This window comes from Haliotis rubra, unplaced genomic scaffold (genome assembly GCF_003918875.1).
Source record: "Haliotis rubra isolate DU_JTF1 unplaced genomic scaffold, ASM391887v1 Scf37, whole genome shotgun sequence".
NCBI classification, from domain to species: Eukaryota; Metazoa; Mollusca; class Gastropoda; order Lepetellida; family Haliotidae; genus Haliotis; species Haliotis rubra.
In genome coordinates, this window is record NW_025767046.1 from 2,659,942 (window position 1) to 2,683,450 (window position 23,509).

The window sequence follows — 23,509 nt, forward strand, 5'->3', positions numbered from 1 at the left end:
CAAACGATCATAGTTTCAAATCGCTATTATTGGTTTGCATTACAAGGGGGTAAGCGTAGTAGTTGGAACAGTGAAACAAATGCACGTGCGGTGCGTGATGAGCGTTAACTTAGACTACCGTAGAAACCAACCCTATTGTTTTCGGTGTTTCATTTAATGTGCATACCCCTTTGTAATACAAACAAATAATAGCAATTTTAAACTATGATCGTTTGTTAAACAACTTTTATCCTATGATGAATAAACTTATGAGATTTAAATGTTCAATTGGCAAGGTAAAATAAAGAGGATTTGCAGTCATAACTTCACTATATTTTATTTACCTTTTTGTTTAAAGTGAAATTCATTGGTACGTTTTCACCGCAAACAGACTATAAGCGTTAGTCTACCTAAAGATGGCCGTAACGTTTCATGCAAGTGGCCTCATGGCTCTGCCCTTACCACCTTCCCCCATGCCGCCATCAATCTCTCAGACACCACTCCCGATCATCCCATCCTCCCAGCCGCTGACAACACTAATCAAAGTCGACTTAAATAAATCCACTTAAACTCAGAATAAAACAAACACTTACTCTTTCATCTCCCACGTTTGGCAGTTGGAGAGACTGGGCCAGGGTGAGTCACAGTTTAGATAACTAATCCGTTTTGGAAGTTTCACGACAAACTGAAAAACATCACAGCTGGAACAAGTAATCCACTTAAAGTCAGTGTAAAAGTACACTTGAATGTGTTTGCAATGGAGTTCCTTATAAAGGCACTGTGGTGACTTTATTGCAGCAAGTTGAGTTGTTTGTTTCAAAGAAAGCGCCACCATCTGTTACGCACAGGGCACAAGTTTCATATCACGGGAAGTTATGCAACATCGGTCTTGGGGTACGGATAAAATAATGCCGCACACAGGGAATCTTGATTCCTGAGAGTTTCTGGGGCTTTGGTCCTGTCCCACACTGAAGCACCATTAGCACATGTCATCTTTATGCATGTGACATTGTTCGAAATGTGCCTCTCTTCATCCAGCCGGATGGAAAGGGTATTGTGTCTGTTAACCATGCAGCACCCGAGGGGGCTTGAGTTGTATTCGCCTCAGGGAGCTGAGAATGGCAATCGGTGGCGCACTGATCCATTGAGCCGGGCGTAATTTCAGCGCTTTGAGCATGCACTTTGTGTTTACCCATATTATTATTGAGATATCCAATACCGTCTTATTTGTTCATTGCGTGTCCAGGGTTGAGGAGGTAGCACAATGATCCTCATGGCCTGATTCCGCAACACGGATAATCTTGCAGCATCGCATAGTTTATAGAGTAAAAGTAGGAAATGTTATTTCAACAGTACAATGTACAATATCCAACCTGATGAGTGAGTGAGTCTTGTTTCATGCCCCTTTAGCAATATTCCAGCAATATCACGGCGGGTGACACCAGAAATGGGCTTTATATATTGTACCCATGCAGGCAATGGAACCCGGGTCTTCGGCATGACGAGCGAACACTTTAACCACCAGGCTACCCAACCGCCCCTCCAGCCTGATGAAGGGATACGGGAAACATATTTACTGAACTAAAACACGCCGAGCATTAAAGTGTACCTCCAAATATGAGTGACTTTGGTTTTACGCCGCTTTTTCAGCAATATTCCAGCAATATCACGGCGGGGGACACCAGAAATGGGCTTCACACATTTTGCAGGGGATTCGAACCCGGGCCTTCGGTCTTACGAGCGAACGCTTTAACCTCTAGGCTATCTACCCCTACCTTTCCACAATATTTAGGAAAATACACATATGTACAGTCGCTTTTGAAGCAAATGTTCATATTGTGCTCAGGGGCATGTCAACACCAGTACATTTACGTTGTGGGAAAGACTGATGCATTTAGAAGGTTATTAGTTATATCCTTGAGATAAAATAATTTGTGTATGCACAGCGTAGTAAGAAATGCAAAGCGCAGATGAAATATATTACTTGCTTTGCAAGAACATCTTTATAAGAACAGACCCGTGACGACTCAGATTAGATTTGGTCTTTAGTAGCCCTTCAATTGTGAAGCCATAAAATATTTAAGGTGGGTAACACGTAAGTTTGATGGGTTTGCTTATATATGCCCCAGTAGCCATTCAAAATGTCATTAAAGTTGTGTTTTAAATGAGTTGGTATACCACCCCATGCATTTACACTTCACCCAAGACGATGCCAGTTTTGCTAAAACGTCCAACTGTTGGACCATCAGAAAGTTCTAGATCAACTCTGAACTCGTCTTTGAACAATGTTTCAGTCTCGTCCTCAGATTCTCACACGTTGTTTACGTCACGTTAGATGCACCTGATTATAATACAGGGGACTATAGTGAGGTCGAAGTGGAAGTAAAATCTGCGACGTCGGGACCTAATGTGGTACATGTAGTTCCTTAACGGGTTAAGTACTTTGACACTAATTGGTGGACTCTCTCTCATTGCCACTCATTGGTGGATTTCTCTAAGCAGTGAATGCAGCAGAGAGGTATTGATTCCGTAGATGTACACGGGCATGTGAAGATTCACACGTGAATGATCAGTGAATTGCTTTTCACGAGGGTTTACCTGTTGTAAATAACCTCCTCAAAAGATGTTTTTTGATGAACATTTGATTAACTTCATTTGCATAATTCCCACGGTTCGATGAAGTTGATTTTCAGTAGAACGTGTTTTGTTCAGCGTTAAACAAAAGAGTCTGTTTCTTCTGAACACCAAAGATGACCGTGTGCTCTTCACATTAAAATCCCTGGTGTGTGATATTTATTTTGAAACGTTTGGCAAAGCTAGAAACAGACTTCATTAAATAAGAAAAAGGGTGCATGTTCCTACATTTTAAAAAAGGAAATATGATAAGTGATGCTTCAAACTTAAGTAAATTTACATTATCAGACAACATGTCCCCAAAACCCATTTCAGGAACCTTGAACGGACATATTTTGATGTACGAACACCATTTCATTAAGCAAGGTTTGAAAAGAAACGTGATGCAAAACTTGGTCAAAATGGTGTCCAACTGAGTGTTATTAGCAAAATGTTTGCCAACGTGTAAGGATTCGAACCCTTTTGATTAACCCATCACATCCAACATGAAATTGGAAGAAATAACGGAAGATTTGTAAAGTGTGGTTTGGTGCTTAGTGTACAGCAGCTTTGATTCGGGATGTTACTATCCGTCCACTCCCTACCCCACAGGCATTTATATGTAAATTGATCTGCTGTCAAAGTCTATCGCGATCATATGCCATTCAAGGGCAAGTTCACGCGGAGCACTAATGAAGTATCATCGTTTCATATGGTGAATTTGTACTCGCGCAAGAAAATGATCAATGTATTTTGAAGGTTTCTTTGGACTCTGACATCTTCTCGGAGCCACTGTCTCTCTTGATATGAATTGGAATTGGATGTAATTTGTCTGACTGACTGACTGAGTTTGGTTTTACGCCGCTTTTAGCAATATTCCAGCAACATCACGGCAGGGTACACCAGAAATGGACTTCACACATTTTACCCATGTGCGGATTCGAACCCGGGTCTTCGGCGTGACGAGCCAACGCTTTAACCACTAGGCTACCCCACCGCCCTCGGATGTAATTTGTGTTGGGACAGACAAGGGAAAAGTTAACTGCCTTATTGTTTAAGGGATATAATTCTTCCTTGTTTTGTGTGGAAGATCAAGGACCCATGAGAGTGTGATGCTTTCATGCGTTCACTACGCGCTTCCTGCTTGTGATGAGATGTAAAAAAGGTGTACAAAAAGATGTAGATTTCGGACTTTCCTTTCTTCAAGAATTAAAATCAAAATATATTTCAAAGTAACCTCTTTATTGTGTTCAATAGAGGCTGATAAGTTTAAATAATCTATTTCAACAGCTTTAATTTCTGATTGATGTTGGATGGCTTTTGGACATACACTCAATCACACCATATTGTGACACATTTTGTCCTGACTTGAGGCCTTTGGGCCAGTGTTTCTTGATTTATAACTTGCATTTTCAAAGGGACGGTAAATAGGAGAAATCACGAACTGGGTCAAAAGTACCTATTTTTTATTCATGTCACTATCGGGGCGGTGGGGTAGCCTAGGGGTTAAAGTGTTGGCTCGTAACGCCGAAGGCCCGGGTTCGATTCTCCACATGGGTACAATGTGTGAAGCCCATTTCCGGTGTCCACCGCCGTGATATTGCTGGAATATTGCTGAAAGCGGCGAAAACAACACTCGCTCACCCACTCATGTCACTATCAATAAAAATTAAGAAGCTACCCGTGAAGGTCCGGGTTAGAATATTGATCTTCAGTAACCCATGCTTGTCGTAAGAGGCGACTAACGGGATCGGGTGGTCAGGCTTGCTGACTTGGTTGACACATGTCATCGGTTCCTAATGGCCTAGATCGATGCTCATGCTGTTGATCACTGGATTGTCTTGTCCGGACTCGATTATTTACAGACCGCCGCCATATAGCTGGAATATTGCTGAGTTCGACGGAAAACTAAACTCATTCTCTCACACTGGGTTCATCATCTCTTGTGAGAATTTACCTCGTGGTAAAGCAGAACCAGCTGATTTTGTAGAGGGATTCGTAGCTAAAATTAAGAAGCTATCATTTAATATTTGGTTAGGTGTGGTGTGGTGTTGGTAGTGTGTGTGTTGACAGTAATTACTTACTGCTTTAAATGTGCATATTAATTGGTTTGTTCACACATGCACAAACAAGATAACTTTCCTGCAAAATATGTAATAAAAAGCAAAAGTCAGATTTGCATTATTCGAGCATCATAAATTACATTTAGGAGGATCAGGTCACTCCATAGAAAATTATTTTAACTGATCCTATGGGATAGAATCACTCCCTGTATACTTCCTGCATTACATTCTGTCGGTAACAGCTCCCCCTTCCCTCTCCCTACCCAAGTTAACTACTTTCCCAAACCTTTATGGTGTAATTGTATTAAACAGCTGTAAGACAAGTGAAAAGAGCCCAAACTTTGTCTCGCCAATGTACTGCTAAGATCTTAAAGGTAAATATATTAAAATGCATCTAATATGTAAGTATATATATATTCCATTGATCAGAATATAAATTTTCATAATGTTTCTTTATGTAGTTTGTAATGATTAAGCAATGCATGTTGTCTCAACTAATGAAAATATGTGAAATATGCATAATTGTATATTTTGAATGAAGTGGGAATGTATTTCAAAATACAATGAAGATGTTAAGCTCCATGAGATAATATTTCAGCAGAGGTACTGAAGAATATAGCAAAGTGTGGAAGTGTAATGTCCTGAGCCAAATCTCTTACGTCATCGAGATCCTTGATGTCATCACTAGTGTGTTCGAGTGTGAGATAGGTGCCAAAGATAACTTTGTTAAACCAAAGCAAAGCAAATTCTCTGTTCCACGAGACCATCTCTGTGAAGCAATTGGTTCATAACAATGTCATCCCATACTAGTCACAGAAGATCCTGGTTAGATTTGGTCTTCAGCAACCCATGCCAGTCTTAAGAGCGAATAACGGGATCGGGTGGACAGGCTCGCTGACTTGGTAGACACATGTCATAGTATCTCATTTGCGAAGATCGATGCTCATGAATTTGATTACTAGATTGTCTGGTCCAAACTCGATTATTCACAGACTGCCATAAAAAACTTCTCCAATTCTTTATTTCTTATTTGATAGAAATACATCCCACAAATACAAATAATGTCTCAGCGTTTGTTTTTGAAGATGAGTGCACATTTTTCTAATGTGCATGGTTGAGTTGAATAATGTATATCAGAGATTTTAAAATATGTGTCTGTGTAACCAAAATGAACACATTGCCTTGCCTGAATAGAAAAAGACTGAATTACTATATGTTCAAAATGCATATCGAGGAGGCCAGACTGGGAATATTTTTCCTCTTAGGGTATGGGAAGTAGGACGGCATCCTGGTTGTCATAACCCACTTTGCAGCAAGCAAAGACTGGGTCCGTACACACTTGGCGACCAAAAGCATCTGTTGTAAAACCAGTACACAACTGCAACAAGATTTGACGACATCAGACACTTAAGTTTAGGGCATTATATATTTTAAAAACGATAGACAATATTATTTAGGACAAACAACGCACAAAACTACCACTGTTTTCCTCCTTTGATATTCATTTGTATATATAGTAAATTTTGTATTAAACATTATCGTAAGACCTCTTACAAAACATACATACTGTATTCTGACGGATATTAGCACGGTGTCTCAGACGGTTTGTATAAAAGGATATTTTCAGGAAAATACTGGAAAAAATTAAATGGCAGTTCGATTATATCAGTTGAATGTACAGTGAAATCTACTCACAGCAAGTCCTATTCCAGAATATCTCTCAAGGTCATCAAACGGCATGTTCACTGAAGCCACGTCAATCGTAATTTCCCTGTTTTGTTGCAGCGTTACCTCAGCAATGACTCCTGGTCGGGTATTTGCCGGGGCAAAGAAGTTGAAACGTTGACGAGGTCTTTGGTGGAAAACGAGAACAAGACATAATAAAGCTAGGATGTGCTTCTATGAACAATAAATGATACGTCTATTTACCAAGATAACTGAAACTCTAGAGAAAAATATACCAGCAAATGTTTTCATCGTGCGTCTTGTACAGAAACCATCTTCCTCAGCAGTGGTTGGAGAACTGCTAAAGCTGACACTAGCTCATCAGTGCTTAAGCAAAACACGATATGAATATTGACGGCAATTTTGAATGTAAATAATAAGTGGTTATCTTTTTCGCATGTAAAGTCACCAAACTGTCTGAAATGTTTAGAGATATGTAACGAAAGTTCTCTTTGTTTCACAAGAGCAGCGTTTATCATAAATGATCTAAAATGATAAACATACCTTTGAATCACAGGCCCCAATCCATCAGATGTACATCCTCCTTCAACGCGGGCTCTCTCGTTGGCTACAAGTAAAAAGGTTCCAGAAGCCGTTGTTGTTCGGAAAACGAACATTCCACCAAGAGTTTGACGTCTGAGCCACTGCAAAAGGACACAACCCTTAAATATCACACACATTTAATACTTATCTTACGTATACAAACATATCCTCGGGGTCTTGTTAGAATTGGGGAGATGGGGTAGCTTGGTGGTTCAGCGTTCGCTTTTCACACCAAAGACATGCAGGGTCCGTTTCCCGACATGGGTACAATGTGTGAAGCCTATTTCTGGTGTCCCCTGCCTTGATATTGCTGGATTCTTTGTATAAGCGGCGTAAAACCAAACTCACTCACTCACTATAGTCTGCCGTGGTGTAGTGGTTAGAGAGTCCGCCCGGAGAGCGGAAGGTCGCGTGTTCGCTCCCCGACCGCGTCATACCAAAATACGTTAAAATATGGTACTTGTTGGTCCCTGCCTGGCGCTCGGCATTAATGGGTACAACAAAGACTGGTCGGCTCGGAGTCAGTATAATGTGTCTGAGTGGGGTATTCATGCTTCACTGCGGCATGGTATCTCAGTGGGCTAGCACTATAAAACCAGCTTCAGTCTGGGCTAGTACAAGCAGCCGCATATACACATACACACGCATGCACGTCGTCACATGAGCGAAATATTCTCAAGCACGACGTTAAACCCAATTCCACCACCACCACTATAGTCTGTTTGCAATGAAAACGTACCGATGAATTTAACTTTAAACAAAAAGTAAATCAAATAAAGTGAAATTAAGATTGCGAATCCTCATAGTTTTACCTTGCCAACTGAACATTTAAATCTCAGAATTTTATTCAACTTAGGCTAAAAGTTGTTTATCAAACGATCATAGTTTCAAATCGCTATTATTGGTTTGCATTACAAGGGGGTAAGCGTAGTAGTTGGAACAGTGAAACAAATGCACGTGCGGTGCGTGATGAGCGTTAACTTAGACTACCGTAGAAACCAACCCTATTGTTTTCGGTGTTTCATTTAATGTGCATACCCCTTTGTAATACAAACAAATAATAGCAATTTTAAACTATGATCGTTTGTTAAACAACTTTTATCCTATGATGAATAAACATATGAGATTTAAATGTTCAATTGTCAAGGTAAAATAAAGAGGATTTGCAGTCATAACTTCACTATATTTTATTTACCTTTTTGTTTAAAGTGAAATTCATCGGTACGTTTTCACTTCAAACAGACTATAGTTAGAATTCGACAGTACCCCATGCTTGTCGACAAAATGGATCGGATGGTCAGGTTCGATGACGGGATTGATTCTGTGTATTCTCAACCCGACAGCATGGGTCGTTGCTCACTATATCAATCACTGGGTTATTTACGGGCTGTCTCCATACAGCTGGAATAAATCTGAGTGTAACGCTGAACAACAACCAAACACACTTTCATGTCTCCATTTGGCCAGGTACGTCACGATTACATGCTGACTAAAGTGAGGATAAGATCGTTTCCTTGTGTTCGTGCCAAGAGCATGGAGCGTTATTGGTTGTATCAACTACATATTTGTCTTTTTAAAAAAATGGCAGCATATACCTGCAACTAGTCGATATAGCTAGAAAAATGCATACAGTGGTGCCCCAACACCTTGTACTTCCTGAATATTAGATTCTGGGAGAATTGACTATTTGCAACTGAACGATATTTGGATATGCAATCACTTACCCATGGTCCGAAGAATGATTGGGATCTTCTCAGGGTGGTAGCTCCAGTAAATCCAGGAACGGTTCCAGCGCAAGTGATTGTAGTGTCTGTAAGGTATTGCCCATGGCGATCGTTATATTCTCTTATTAATCCAATCTATACGAAGTTTTTTAAATATGCATAAACGAGGTCATTGTAGAGAAATGTCACATATGTTTTAAATGGGAATACACTTTCTCTAGACTACCAGTTGCCATACTTCGGTTTTGTGAAAGCACCGGTGGCTGGGTGTGTTGGTGATTAGGCGCCTCACTCTGAGAGTGTGGGTTCAAACCCCAGATGGAACTCGACCCAAAATAGTTCTTCGATATGTATATTACATAAAAGCTTATTGTCAAATATAACATGGTTACATTTGAAGACGTCCAAATGGCTTTATATTGTAATTATATGTGTTTCCTGAACTAAATTTCATCAGGTTTGATAAACTGTTGTTCGAATACATGAACAATTCTGCTGGATTATCAGCAGACATTTTCACAAGCATGGATGCGTAGCTGGCGATAGATAATTGTTTACATATGCCTTCTCACTGGATGGGAAGACTGAATTCAACAGAAGAATCAACAGATCAAAGGATACCGTTGTTAACTCATTAGTTAGAATCAAGAATTACTCAATGCCTTGGTAATGGGTCATGATGAAATGGCATCACTGTAACTACAAAAGCAAATACTTACTGAAAAAGCTACCAAATTGAGCTGCTCCATTACCAAAGAAAGCACCACTTCCAAATCCAGATCCAAAACCCCCTATTCCTGGAAAAACTCCAAATCCTCCTATATTATTTTGAAAATTTTGTCCCATAGTTAGGGAAGCCAGGAAAGCGACAACAGCAATTCCCAAAGTGGCCATGTTGATACTGTACGCTTGGAAGGGTCTGCATGGTGTGGTAAAAGAGGCAGCTTTATAGAATATTTATAGAAGGGAGGAAATCACCCAGTGAGAGAAAACTGCACTAGAAATAGAGACCTTAACCAGTGTGTAATACATTACCTTATTTTGCCTGTGGTGACAGCTCGTCCACTGTAAAATCACCAATGGCCGCTCTATATATACTTTGACGTCCTTTATCGTATCGTTACACTTGGAGTGAGTTTCAGTACTCATTCCAAGATAGAAATGACTTTTGGTCCTGATTTTTCTTTAGCACCCATGGACATCAAAGTGGGTTTTTGATCCAAATTGGTCTGAACGTTTTGGTTTCAACGTATGTGTTTCCGTGATTTGTACACGAACTGGATTGATAAACAAATCTTGGGACTGATAAATCAAATCACATATATAAATACAGTCAAGTTGGAAATAAACAGCGAATACCATACCAGTCAGTAAGATGGAGTTTATCGGATGTACGTAATAAGCTACATAAATATTTCAAGTGATCAGTTTTAAGTCTTTTTGATCTGTGTGATCTTATAATGAATAAATGTCAACATTGTCTACGGGTTCTAAAGTATTTCTCTAAAGTATAGAATTGACATTGTATCACATCGTATGGAAGTATTAATTTGATCTTATGATACATTATTTTGGACATGAGTGTTAATGAGTGTGTGAGTTTAAGTTTACGTCGCTTTTAGCAATATTTCAGGAATATCACTGCGGGGGGCACCAGAAGGCTTCACACATTGTGCCCATGTGATGCATTAAACCCGGGTCTTCGGTGTGACGAGCGAATGTTTTCACCACTAGACTACCCCACCGCCCCTTTGGACATAAAAAGAAATAATTAGCATTAACCAACATATTGAACAAGATTAAAAAGAAGGGTCCTCGGGGATATTTCTATCGCACTTGTATGGATATATTCGTGACCGGCTGCAAAAGTTAAAATGTTGTGGATAATTGATGTCGTCAGTAATTCCTTAAAATGATCCCATAAAACCCACAATTTGGCAAATCTGACAATAGATTGTTCCATAAGTCAGTGGCAGTAGCAGTAGATTTTTATCCTTTTTTTCACAAGACCTCGTGCCAGCGAACAATGTTATCACGCTCCTCTCGTAGCTTGATTGATTGACATTAGCAATCAAGCAAAATCGCATACCGCTATACCTGTTTGTCAGCTTTCCTTGGTCAGATTATAGACCGGGGTTTGATGCTTTGCTCGTAACTCTCAGAAATCTGAGAAAAGTGCAGAGCTCTGACGTTCTGCGCATATAGTGTGTTTGATACCGAGTTCAAATTTGCCGTTCTGATTTCTTAGAGCATCTACTTGATGTAATACGGTAAAACTGTTGGAAGTTGTGCAGCCCATTTCTCATGCAATAACGTAATTTTAACGGTGAACATATCATCCAAAATAAGGAATGGGTAAAGCTTGGTAACGGCTCAAAAATGGATAGTGCTTTTGCAGTTAAGTACATAACAAAAGCTGATATCAAATTGAATGTGAATATTGGATATCACAGCTAACGTTTCTAGAAAGAATGTTTCAGCAGAGATCATGCACACAGTGGTGGATCCAGAGGGGGGGTTCAGGGGGTTCGACACCCCCACCCCCCACCCCCCTTTGAAAATGACTTAAGATCACATTGAAGATTTATTTTTTGCGTTGGCGGAGCCAATGGGGGGTTCAGGGGGTTCGAACATAACATGAGGCCTGTCACTATTCCAAAACCATTCTCTCATCCAACCTAAGGTCGTCGGTTTGATGAACAATACCATGAGCTGAAATTTCAATTTCTTCCATGCAAACAAACAAGGATGTTACCAATTACTAACACAAATGTAATTGATCGTAACAATGTTTTTTGATTATTAACACTTTTGTTTTTAGCAATTATCATAGTAACATTCATCATTCATCACCTGGTTTTCACATATGCATGTATCAGTTTTTTGCATAAAACATGCCTCACTAACCAGTAACCCGATCTGCCCAGACTGTGATACATACCTTGACTGTATGTCCCCTGTCACTTTATACAGACTCACTTTTTTCTTTCATAAGAAACCGTCACAGTGAAGCAAATGGGGCATAACACTATCATTACTTTCCAATCGCATAATTTCTGGAGCCTGACGATCCGTGATGATCCCGGTTAGAACTGGTCTTCAGCAACCCATGTTAGTCGTAAGAGATGACTAATGGGATGGGATGGACCCCTAATCTTCATGTGTTGATCGATGCTCATGCACACCATGTGTTGATCAACACAGCAGTGCAACCCGTGAAAATACTGGTTAGAATTTGTTTTCAGCAAGCCATGCTTGTCGAAAGACGACTAAAGGGACCGGGTGGTGAGGCTCTCTGACTTGTCATTGTATCCCAATCTCATAGATCGATGCTCATGCTGCAGATGACTGGATTGACTTCGGGTCTTCATGGGTTTCCTGACTAACAAACAGGGTACGGAACAAGTTTCAGTACACTGGGTAGGTGACTCGGAATCAAAATGCTTTCTTGTGAGAATTTACCTCGTGGTAAAGCAGAACCAGCTGATTTTGTAGAGGGATTTGTAACCATGGGTGAGTTAGCTGTTATTCCATATTTGATAGAAAAAATCCCACAAATACAGGCAACAAGCTGTTTTTCTTAAGAATTAGCGCACAATTTTCTAATGTTTAGAAAGTAATGTATATCAGTGAATATACCTGTGAAACCAAAAGCAAAACATTATTATAATAATAATTTATGTACCAAATGCATTTAATTTACGGGTTGGCCAGACTGGGAATAATTGGGCCCGTAAGTCACAGCAATTCGAGACCTCAGTATTTCCGGTGACAAACAAGGTTTCATATTTTTTCGAATGGTCTTATTGCTGTCAGTTGACAGTAAGGAACCGATAATCCTTTAAATAAAATACAGGAATAAAAAAATTCCGATCTGACCGTTCCCAAATTATCCATCTATTACGACTGTCAACAGCTGTGACAGCCAAGCATGGTTGTACACTTGGTCCGGTCTAATAAAGTCTTATTTGGAGGTCACGCAATTTGGAACCAGAACTGGTTCTTGAACATATGCTTGTCACCGGAAATGTGGTACCGCAAGTAAGCTGGGCTCCGTTTCGCATATCGCACAGGGATCCGTCAACTAGCTTGGTATCGGAAGTAGCGCGTCGATTGACTTACAGGCCCTATTTTCCTCTCAGAGTATGGGAAGTAGGACAGCTTCCTTGTTGTCATATCCCAGTTTGCAGCAAGCAAAGACTGGGTCCGGGCACACTTGGCGACCAAAAGCATCTGTTGTAAGACCGGAACAGATCTGAAACACGAGTTGGCGTCATCAGACACTAAGGTTAAAGTCAGCCTTTATTTTATGAAATACAGGAAATGCTCTATTACAGGTGCACAGTGTCATATGATTTAGGACAGTTAGCCCACAGAAAAACAACAGCAACAGTTTTCCTCCTTATACATTCATCTGTACGTATAATATATTTAGTATTAAACATTATCGTAACATCTCAAACGAAATATGCTGTTACACAGTATTCTCACGAATATTACCACATAATACAATTTTCCATGAAATGTAAACTTTACAGTGTCGCAGACAGTTAGTTAAAAAGCATTAGTTCAAGAAAATACTGGAAGAAGACAGGTCCTTTCATCAGTTGACGGTACAGAGAAATATACTCACAGACAATCCAATTCCTGCACAACTCTCAAGGTCATCAAACGGCATGTTCAGTGAAGCCACATCAAGTGTAATTTCCCGGTTTTGTTCAAGCGTTAGGTCAGCAATGATCCCTGGTCGGGTATTTGCCGGGCCAAAGAAACGTGGACGCAATCTTTGGTCGAAAACGAGAATAACTGATAATAAAATCAGCAGTGGCTGGAGAATTGCTAAAGCTGACACTAGCTCTTTCGACATCAGTGCTTAAGCAACACACGATATGAATCTTGACAATTTTGAATTTAAATATTAAGTGGTTATCTTTGCTAGCATGTAAAGCTTTTCACCACATTACATTAAATGTTTTGAGATATGTAACGAAAGTTCTCTTTGTTTCACAAGAGCAGTGTTGATCATAAATGATCTAAAATGATAAACATACCTTTGAATCACAGGTCCAATACCTTCAGATGAACATCCTCCCTAACACGGGCTCTCTCGTTGGCTACAAGCATAAAAGTTCCAGAAGCCACTGTAGTTCGGAATACGAATGATCCAGCAAGAGTTTGACGTCTGAGCCACTGCAATAGGACACAACCCTTAAACATCTCACATATTCAAAACTTATCTCACATATACAAACACATCCTGAGAGTCTAGTTAGAATTCGACAGTAACCCATGCTTGTCGACAAAATGGATCGGATGGCCAGGTTCAGTGACGGGATTAATTCTGTGTATTCTCAACCTGACAGCATGGGTCGTTGCTCACAATATCAACCACTGGGTTATTTACAGTCTCCATACAGCTGGAATAATTGTGAGTGTGGAGCTGAACAACAATCAAACACACATTCATGGCCAGGTATTCAAATAGTGAGTGAGTATGGTTTTACACCGGTTTAAGCAATATTCCAACAATATCACGGCGGGGGACACCAGAATTAGGCTTCACATATTGTACCCATGTGGGGAATCGAACCCGGGTCTTCGGCGGGACGAGCGAACTCTTTAACCCCTAGGCTACCCCACCGCCCCTATTCAAATAGTACGTCACGATTAACATGCTGACTGAAATTAGTATCTGATTTTTCCTGGTGTCCATAAGAAGAACATGGGGCGTTGTTGCATGTATCAAGTACAAATTTGCTTCCCACAAATGAGACAACATATGACCGCAATCAATCGATATTGCTAGAAAAACGTTGCCTGTGGTGTCCTAACACCGTTTACTTCCTGAATATTAGATTCTTAGATAGAACTATCCATTTGTTTCTGAACGATAATTAGATGTGCATTCACTAACACATGGTCCAAAGAATGACTGAGATCTCCTCAGGGTAGCCTTACCACTAACTCCAATAGTGGTTCCAGCACAGGTGCCTCTAAGATACTGCCAATGGCGATCGTTATATACTCTTATCAATCCAATAAACTCTATGCGAAGATTTCTGAGTTCATGCAAGTAAACGAGGTCATTGTGGAGAAATGTCACAAATGTTTTAATCGGGATTACACTTTCTCTAGACTACCAGTTGTCAAAAGTCCTTTATTGAAAGCACCAGTGGCTGAGTGTGTTGGATCTCTGCAACTGTGTGTTGGTCATTAGGCGCCTCACTGAGAGTGTGAGTTCAAAACCCTGATTGGACTTGGCCCAACATAGTACTAGAATCTATATACATTACAGGGAAAGTGTATTTTTAAATATAACATGGGCTACATTTTACCACGTCCAAAAACGTTTTGCGTTTTAATTGTATGTGTCCTGAACTGTATGTCATCAGATTTGATAAACTGTTGATCGGATACATGAACAATTCTAGTGGGTTATCACCAGACATTGTTTTTGTTTTTATTTATTTATTTTTATTGTTCCCAATGTGATGACTACAAAAACATGATGAGTACAAGCATATAGAGGAATGTGTGCACATACAAGCTAGTGGGCTTGTTATAGGCATCGATGCGTAGCTGGCGATAGATAAATTGTTTTCACATTCCTCCTCACTGGATGGAAAAGCTGAATTTAACAGAAGTATCAATAGGTCAAAGGATACCGTTGCTAAATCATCAGAATCAAGAATTACTCAATGCTTTAGTAAAGGATCAAGATACATTGTATCACTGAAGCTGCAAAAGAAAATACTTACTGAAAAAGGCATTAAATAGAGCCGCTCCGTTACCAAAGAAAGCACCACTTCCAAATCCAGATCTAAACCCCCTATTCCTGGTAAAACTCCAAATCTTCCTATATTATTTTGAAAGTTTTGTCCCATAGTTAGGGTAGCCAGGAAAGCGACAAGAGCAATTCCCAAAGTGGCCATGTTGATACTGTATTCCTAAAGAGTCTGCATGGTGTGCAAATAACTCGAGCATTTAACTCTAAGCTCCATATTTTCTTTAAGCGAGTTTTATACTCGACCCGAAGTCTGTCTTGAATCTGAGCATTCTGGAGCTTGTCACGAAGTTGCATTCCAAGATAGGTGTAGGCCTGATATTCCTCAAGATGCCCAGTAACTCTCCACACATCCCACCCCGTAACTTGACCGATCCATCACTAATTACGTTTGACACGTTTCAAATGAAGAGTATTATATTTGTCGAGTCCAAATGCCATGCAAATATCTTTAGAAAAGGCCTCGACAAGGAGAACCTGTTCTTCCAGATTGGTATCTCCTTTGGCAAGGAGCTCGATGTCATCCATGTACAGGACATGAGTAAGCGGTGTTGAGGATCTGTGCTGAGGAGGTCCGAGATGGTAACCCTCCTGTCTGTTGTGCAGCAAGCCCAAAAGTTTTAAAGACAAACAAACAAGTAAAGAAGTATTCCTGGAATATTCCCCTTCTGATAGGAACAGATTCTGAAGTCTGCACCTACCCTTGCCAGTGCATCTTAAGTTGAGTCGACCAGCAGCTAATTAAAGTACTATATTTAAAAGTGATGGATCACCAAATAGGTGTCATGATAACTACAGGGCTCAAATTCTTCAAATACCTTCAGTAAGACTGACGGTTGCTCACTGGTAACATGCATACACTAACCCTAAAACATGTATAAATTATTTGAATTTTAAGACTGTAATTTTTAACAACTATCATTAGAAGCATTCATCTTTCATCATCTGGTTTCCACATATGCTTGCATATGCATTTTGCGCACTAACATATGCATGTATGACTATCTGGTAACCCAATCTGACCAGACTGGCATACAGACCCTTTCTATATTTCCTCTGTTTGGGTATACACACTCATTTGTTTTCTTTCATATTTAAAACAGATTTTCGGGGTTAGTTTTGTTTCAGGGACTCAAGTTATAGTCTGTTGGGTCAAAATAATACTGATGTATAACAATCTAACTGCAAACATTCATTTCAACGCAGAATGTAATGTTAACATCAGACCAATTCTGGAAAAAGGTCTCATAGCGTTTGTCTCCCAAATTAAAAAGTTACTTAACAAACTATCAAAATTTTGTTTTGATTTTCCGTGTGAAGTTTTACGAGGGTAATGTAACAGCAGTACTGTTGCAGGAACAGCATCAAGGTCGGGAACAACGTGCAGCTCAGGATGTCAACATTTAGGGGTTGTAACAAAACTCTTCCGGAGTTATGACTTGGTTGACACATGTCATCGTAGATCGATGCTCAAGCTGTTGATCACTTGATTGTCTGGCCCAGACACGATTATTTACAGACCGCCGCCATATAGCTGTACAACAAACAAACAAACAGCCAGTAATGTACAGATTCTTGTACTATTGGGGTGCGAGTTTCATCCAGGATTCGAACACACATTCTCAGAGTGAGGCCCCTAAAGGATAGCACACAATGGCAGAGATGTGACCAACTGAGCCACAGTTTGACAACAGGTCGTTTCCTGAAAGTGTAATCCCCAATATGACATGCCACATCTGACTCCAATGACATACTTGTAGCCAGCTACAGAGCCCTCGTTGAGGGAGGATGTTCGTCTAATAGAATGAGGCTTGTGCACGTGGTTCTTAGGTATGTTTATCATTTTAGATCTTTTATGACCTAGGCTGCTCTTGAAAAACATAAAAAACTTTCATTACATACATATTAGATCAGTCGTCTTCAGAACTACGACGGCTTCTGGAAACTTCACACTTGTCGCCAACGAGAGATCCCGCCTTGAGAGAAATTGCCCATCGGATAGTGAGTGAGTGAGTTTAGTTCAACAGTTACAGGAAGCGATTAAGTAGATTAATCCACATCTTCGATGTGAATATAGCGCTTCTATAAGAGTGAGTGAGGGAGTGTGGATTTCCGCCGCTTTTAGAAATATTCCAGCAACATCCCGGCGGGGGACACGAGAAATGGGCTTTACACATTGTGCCCATGTGGGGAATCGAACCGCGGGACATACGAATGCTTAAACCACTAGGCTACCCAACCAACCCCTCTATTGTAGGGGAGGCGGGGTAGCCAAGCCGAAGATCCGGGTTCGATTCCCCATATGTGTGCTTATCAGTTTGCAATTAAACAAATAGAAAACTGGTCATTAAAGAAAAACAACAACATGCATTCTGTGAAGAATTACTCTTGACCAGCACAAGCAAATACCCGTAACCTCAGGAAAAGTTCGACCCAACACACCGACATAGCTTTAAAAAACCCTCATGTAGAGTGACCCGTCACGTTATGTCCAAACAGCCAGTTGAGAACACAGTCAACGGTCTCAGATTATCAGTGTTTCTAGGGGTGGCAACAAGAGGCAAAATTAACTAAAGCGACATATTTTGACCTTGAAAAGTGTCACTTTGTCGCATTTGGATGAATAGAAACATATTATTCAAGCGCGCCAATGCGACAATGGCTTCGACTTATGTGGTTATCTTTTTGTACATTAATACCCCCTGTCCCCACTCTTGGCTTTGTCATTACAATATCTTTGTACATTAATCATTTCTAATTGGCTTCGTAATTATATTATCTTAAACATTAAGACCCCACTCAGGCGTCGGAAACACAAATCGTTTGCTTTTCAGGAAAGAAAGTCTGTCTGCAAACTTGTCATACCTCTCAGGACTGTGCTGTTCAGAATCACAACATTAACGGTGTTTCTACAATGATCCGGATTAGTAGGGATATACAATACCATCCCTGCCACTGTCATAATTATTTATGTGTTTGTTCCTCTGCCTCAACCTGATTAGCAGCAAATGCATACTTAGTCGTGTTTGCAGATACCGTTTACCTTTGCATCAACCTTCCTGTGTCTTTATCTTTCCTAGGAGCTTCTGTACCAAACATAGGATCATTTTCATTTTCTTGCCTCTTTCTTCACAAACTTCACAGGAGTGGAGCGGCTAACATTCACTGTGCTATTCCGAAAACTGTATTTCTGAAATTATTACCAATGTCTCTGAACCTCTTCTGATAGTGATTGGTTAGTTTTCCATCTATTCTCTTAATATTCCTTGAATATTAAAGAGCCTTGACGTAAGACATACTTTTGTCAATAGTTTGACATTCACACAAGAAATTTGAGAAAACATCCAGTACGTCCATTGCATTGAACACAAAGTGCTTTCAGGCAAACATTGTCAGACAGACAGACAAGTTTATTTCTCAACCAACCAACGGTGGTACATGAGAATATATAAATACATAGGTAAATTCCCTATATACATGGGAATTTGCTGGACATGATCATTTGAATATTACTTATTAAGCGATTTAAACAATACATTCAGAAATGACTTTAAGTTCTTTAAATGTATAGTAGTTTTATTACATAATAATTTCTTTAACATTGAATGTATTTGGAGATCATATATATGTGTCGCGAGATAGGCATTTCGCTGTTGGAGAAGGGTTTCACACCTAAAGAGATAGCGAAACTCATCTCCAACAACGTTAGCGTTACACAGTTTACATAATCTTTTGGAATAGAATGCCATCGGCCGGTTTCAATTCGTAGATTATTGTTGCAGGTTCTTAGTTTTAATGTAGGAAAATATATATCCCTTGGTAAGTATAAGTAGTTTTCAAGACATAGTTTATCTTTAAAACCTTTATAAAATTGACCTTTAGAACTAGTTTCTATGTCAACAAAGTAACGTACATGTAGAATGACCAGAAATTATTGAGAATGTTAGGAATATGTTAAATTGGATTTCTAGTATAAACAACCTTGAATTGACCAGCTATCAAGTGCTTGGTTTCATTCAAGAAAGACAACTCCGTTAATCCTTCTTCATTAGTTTGTGAAGGGTTATCCCGCTTTGTTTACTTGCTAGCAGACGACATTTTCAGTGATCCTCAGTATGGATGATTTAGAGAAGAGGAAGTTGATTTTAGAGTATTATAACAAGGACATCAGATCAGCTAAAGTGATTTCAAGTAGAACAGGCATCCCTTTGTCCACTGTTTATCGTGTTTTGAAAAATATTGCAAATGGATATGGCATTGAGCACCAGGGAGGCGCAGGTAGGCTCAGAAAATTGACTGTCGGTGACAGGAGGCGGCTTGGTATTCTCGTTTCTAAAAACAAACGAAGGAGTTTAGAAAACTTAAGGCTGGATATGATTGATAAAGGAACTGTGGCTGTCTGTAAGGAGACAATTAGAGCTGAGCTGTATGCAATGGGTTGGCAGAAAAGTCGAGGAATTCCATCACCGATCATGAAACCTGAACAAAAGGAGCGAAGGTTGAACTGGTGCTTACAGCATAGAAATTATAACTGGGACAATGCGATTTTCTCAGATGAAAGTTCTGTGTGGCTGTTTCCTAATAAACTGAAATTCTGGACCAAACAAACTGAAAAACCTTTGTATCAGCGCCCAAAGTACAGTCCGAAATTTAACGTGTGGGGTGGCATATCTGTGTTAAGGGCAACGCCCCTCTGTGTATTTGAAGGAAATGTGAACAGTAAGCGGTACACAGATATTCTCAAAGGGAAATTTGCTTCCATTTGCTCACGTGTTCTATGGAAAGTTTTGGATTTTCCAGCAGGACAACGATCCAAAACATCGTTCAAAGCATTCACAGGCCTGGTTTCGTACCCAAAATATGACATTATTAGATTGGCAAAGCTATAGCCCTGACCTAAGTCCAATAGAAAATGTTTGGGGACTTATGAAGGAAAGTGTCAATGAGAAAAATCTGACAAATATTGCTGAAATGAAAGAAGAGGTGGTCCGATATTGGGAAGGCATGGACCACGACTTTTAACTTCTTTGATCAGTAGTATGCCCCTCCGCACATTGAAGCCTGCATAGCTGCCCATGGTGACTTGACAAAATACTAATTGTTCACCTGTCTTTGAATCTGGAGTTATGTTCTGCTAATATTCACATTAATACGTGAGTAATGAGTGAAAAATATATAAAAAATTACAATCTTTAAATTCTCAATAATTTCTGGTTGTACTGTACATGTATACCGTTTGCAGACCATCTTTTTGAACAAGTCGGTCACATGGAAAGCAGGTGACATACTTATGAAGAAACGACAAATACATGCCCAGCAATTACCCCCGGATCAGCCACTGAGTGCAACCTGCTAAAGGCACTGATGATAAATCACAGTTTATATCCCGTGTTAACTATAGCAATTTGTGGACAAACTTACGAGAACAAATGCATATAAAATGAATACCTTCATCCATGATGCAATCAGAGAGGGATGAACTTTGCATTCACATGAAAGTAATGAGTATTACAAAATTCACAACGGATTTGCTTGATGTTTGGCAGTATTAAATATTTCACTAATTTAAATCACCTTATAAAGAGCCATACTTGTTTCATACATTTTGTACTTTTTGAAGCGAGTTTATTACCCAGTTTGGTGATAGAGAGTTTACTGTTAAAATAATCCGTAAAGTATAAATATACGTGAAATGTTGAATATCGTCATGACAGCGTCTATGTGAAGTTTGGTGATAGGACAGACATGCAAGAAGAAGACATATCTATAGGCACTAAATACGTTTCATCGATTTACCCAATCTGAGCTGGAATTTTAAACATTTCGATCTGTGCAAAGTCTTAACTTGATGAATAATATCCGGAAGACAGTTTGGCAAGAGGGATGGCTGCAACGTTCCAATATTCAGTTTTTCCTTTTTTATCAAGGAATACTCAATAGCAGTATTATTACAGGCTATTTATATAGCGCACATATCCAGGCAACTAGTGCATGCTCAAGGCGCTGGTATTTCCACCCTCGATCAGTCTCCACTCCTTGGGGGAGTATACAACTCTTGCAGCCACTAGGCGCACCGAGTTATTTTGGCTTTCTCATCCTAACGAGGTACCCATTCACAGCTGGGTGGACTGGGACACATAGTCACAGTACTTTGTCCAAGTTCACTGCACGTTGCTGTACCCGCAACTAGATGTTTGCACGTATTCATGTGACCACCATCTGGTCATATACCAACGGATTCGTGGGTTCCTTTAAGTGCACAGGGTTGTGTACTGTACACTATAACAACACGGACAGAGTCTGCACACAAAGGTGACTCCAAGGTGTTTACACCCGGTCACAGGTGGGCTTGATTCAGTAGCAGTACAATTGCAAATCCATCATGATTTTTATGTACAATCGAGCTTGCTCTTTCTATTATTGCCTCATCAAAGCGTTATACCACTCTTGCTAAAGAGCTGCTTGACAACACTCAAAGCCTAAGCAACGCTTCTTTGGGCTCAGTAACTATTGTTTCCATATTGTCTGTTACAACAAGCATGCTCATCATTTTACATACTTACAATGCCTAATCGTATCGTAGTTTAGTATTTAACGGGTGCTCATGTCGTCGAGTGTATGAACATAAATTAGCAGCCCATCCTTTAAATGTATTCATGTAAACTTGTCGACCTAGATGTTCTATATTAGCAAGGAGGCAAAATGTGAAACACGGTTCCCGTTTTATATATTCTGTGCTTTTGACAATTTGTGTGAAGGATAAACCAAGTAAAATACTCTTATATGAATTGTAAACGTCTTACGGCTGGGTTGATAGAGCAGAGACAGCATCTCAATATGATACTTTCTTGCATCATATTCTCTAACTAATAAACGGACTGCGTCTGCCAGAAACTGATCGGTTTACCATCATTTTCATGATCAAACATAGTCATACCTTTTTAATTGATCACACTTTCAGTTCCTTGGCTGGAGGCCTTATAACTTGCCTCTTCAATGCCTCTGTAATTATTTCCTTAACTTAAGGCTATTTACACTTTTTTATTAGGGGTGGGGCGGGTCACGTATTCTTGTTTCAGAAAGAATATAAAAAAGTCAGCAAGTCAGAAAAACATATAAAAGTCAGCATTTCAAGAAATTCAAACGAATTACCTCAGCACTTGAAACAGTTATCTTTTTGTAAATCGCCAAAATATCGAAGGGTCGGCCGTTTCCATAGTTATTATTGGCTGGGTGTGCTATGTCTATAACAAACAAACAGTCTTTGTGCAAGGAGTTGGTTTGTTTTTTATTTCCTGTTTTATACATAAATGGGATATTCGAAAAGTTGAATGAATAAGCTATTTTGCAGCTATATTTGTTGTTAAACAATAATAGTTTAAAATGGAACATGTTTAGCCTCATCTTCTGATTTTATTTTGAATGTTCAATTTTTTATCATTACAGATGATTAAGAAATGTTTAAGTCTTGTATTGGTATTGTCTCATATAAGATTTTCAAAAGAATGCATTTAAAAGGAATGGTGGACATTATTATTTCATTGAATATTAATGTAAATGTTACAGACGTTGAAATGATTTCTTAAGATATATTTACGGAAACTTTGAAGGTTGATTCTTCCAGTCATGGTGTGCATTTTAGGATTAGTACATTGTAGTATAACAATTGTATGTATTTGATATATGAGAAGACTGGTAATTTGTCTGTCTCCCCCCGCCCATTTGTAAACTACTTTAAAACAACGTTGAGTGTGGTTGACCATCACACAATGGATTTTTATGCTGACAGAAACAAAAGAATAACGAAGTTGTTTAAAAACACACAGGAAGAGGTATCTTCGAAACATGTTTGTTTTCAAATGGCCATGTCAACATTGAGCAGAGGGAACTGATGTTTCTTTTTAGATGCATATACATTGTAACAACAGAATGTTTATATTTTCCACGTAAAAGAAAAGGAGTCATTTATATTAACATATAGTTGCCTTAACACTAGTTGCCTTAATATATGTTGACATGTGTGTACGCTCTGACAATCTGCCTGTAAAATATTAAATATATGTACAGCACGATTTGAT

The 23,509-nt window shown here is 39.4% G+C and overlaps 1 protein-coding gene across 1 annotated transcript; it reads right to left on the reverse strand.

The window, feature by feature from the left end:
- Positions 1 to 5,774: 5,774 nt before the first annotated feature.
- On the reverse strand, positions 5,775 to 17,274 carry LOC124285819. The gene is made up of 5 exons (XM_046722085.1): positions 17,186 to 17,274; positions 12,770 to 12,902; positions 6,885 to 7,024; positions 6,351 to 6,507; positions 5,775 to 6,033 (listed from the first exon to the last, which is right to left on the reverse strand). Exons 1-5 carry the CDS (start codon positions 17,272 to 17,274, stop codon positions 5,917 to 5,919), a joined length of 636 nt encoding a protein of 211 aa, XP_046578041.1. The 3' UTR covers positions 5,775 to 5,916.
- Between the last annotated feature and the right edge of the window lie 6,235 nt (positions 17,275 to 23,509).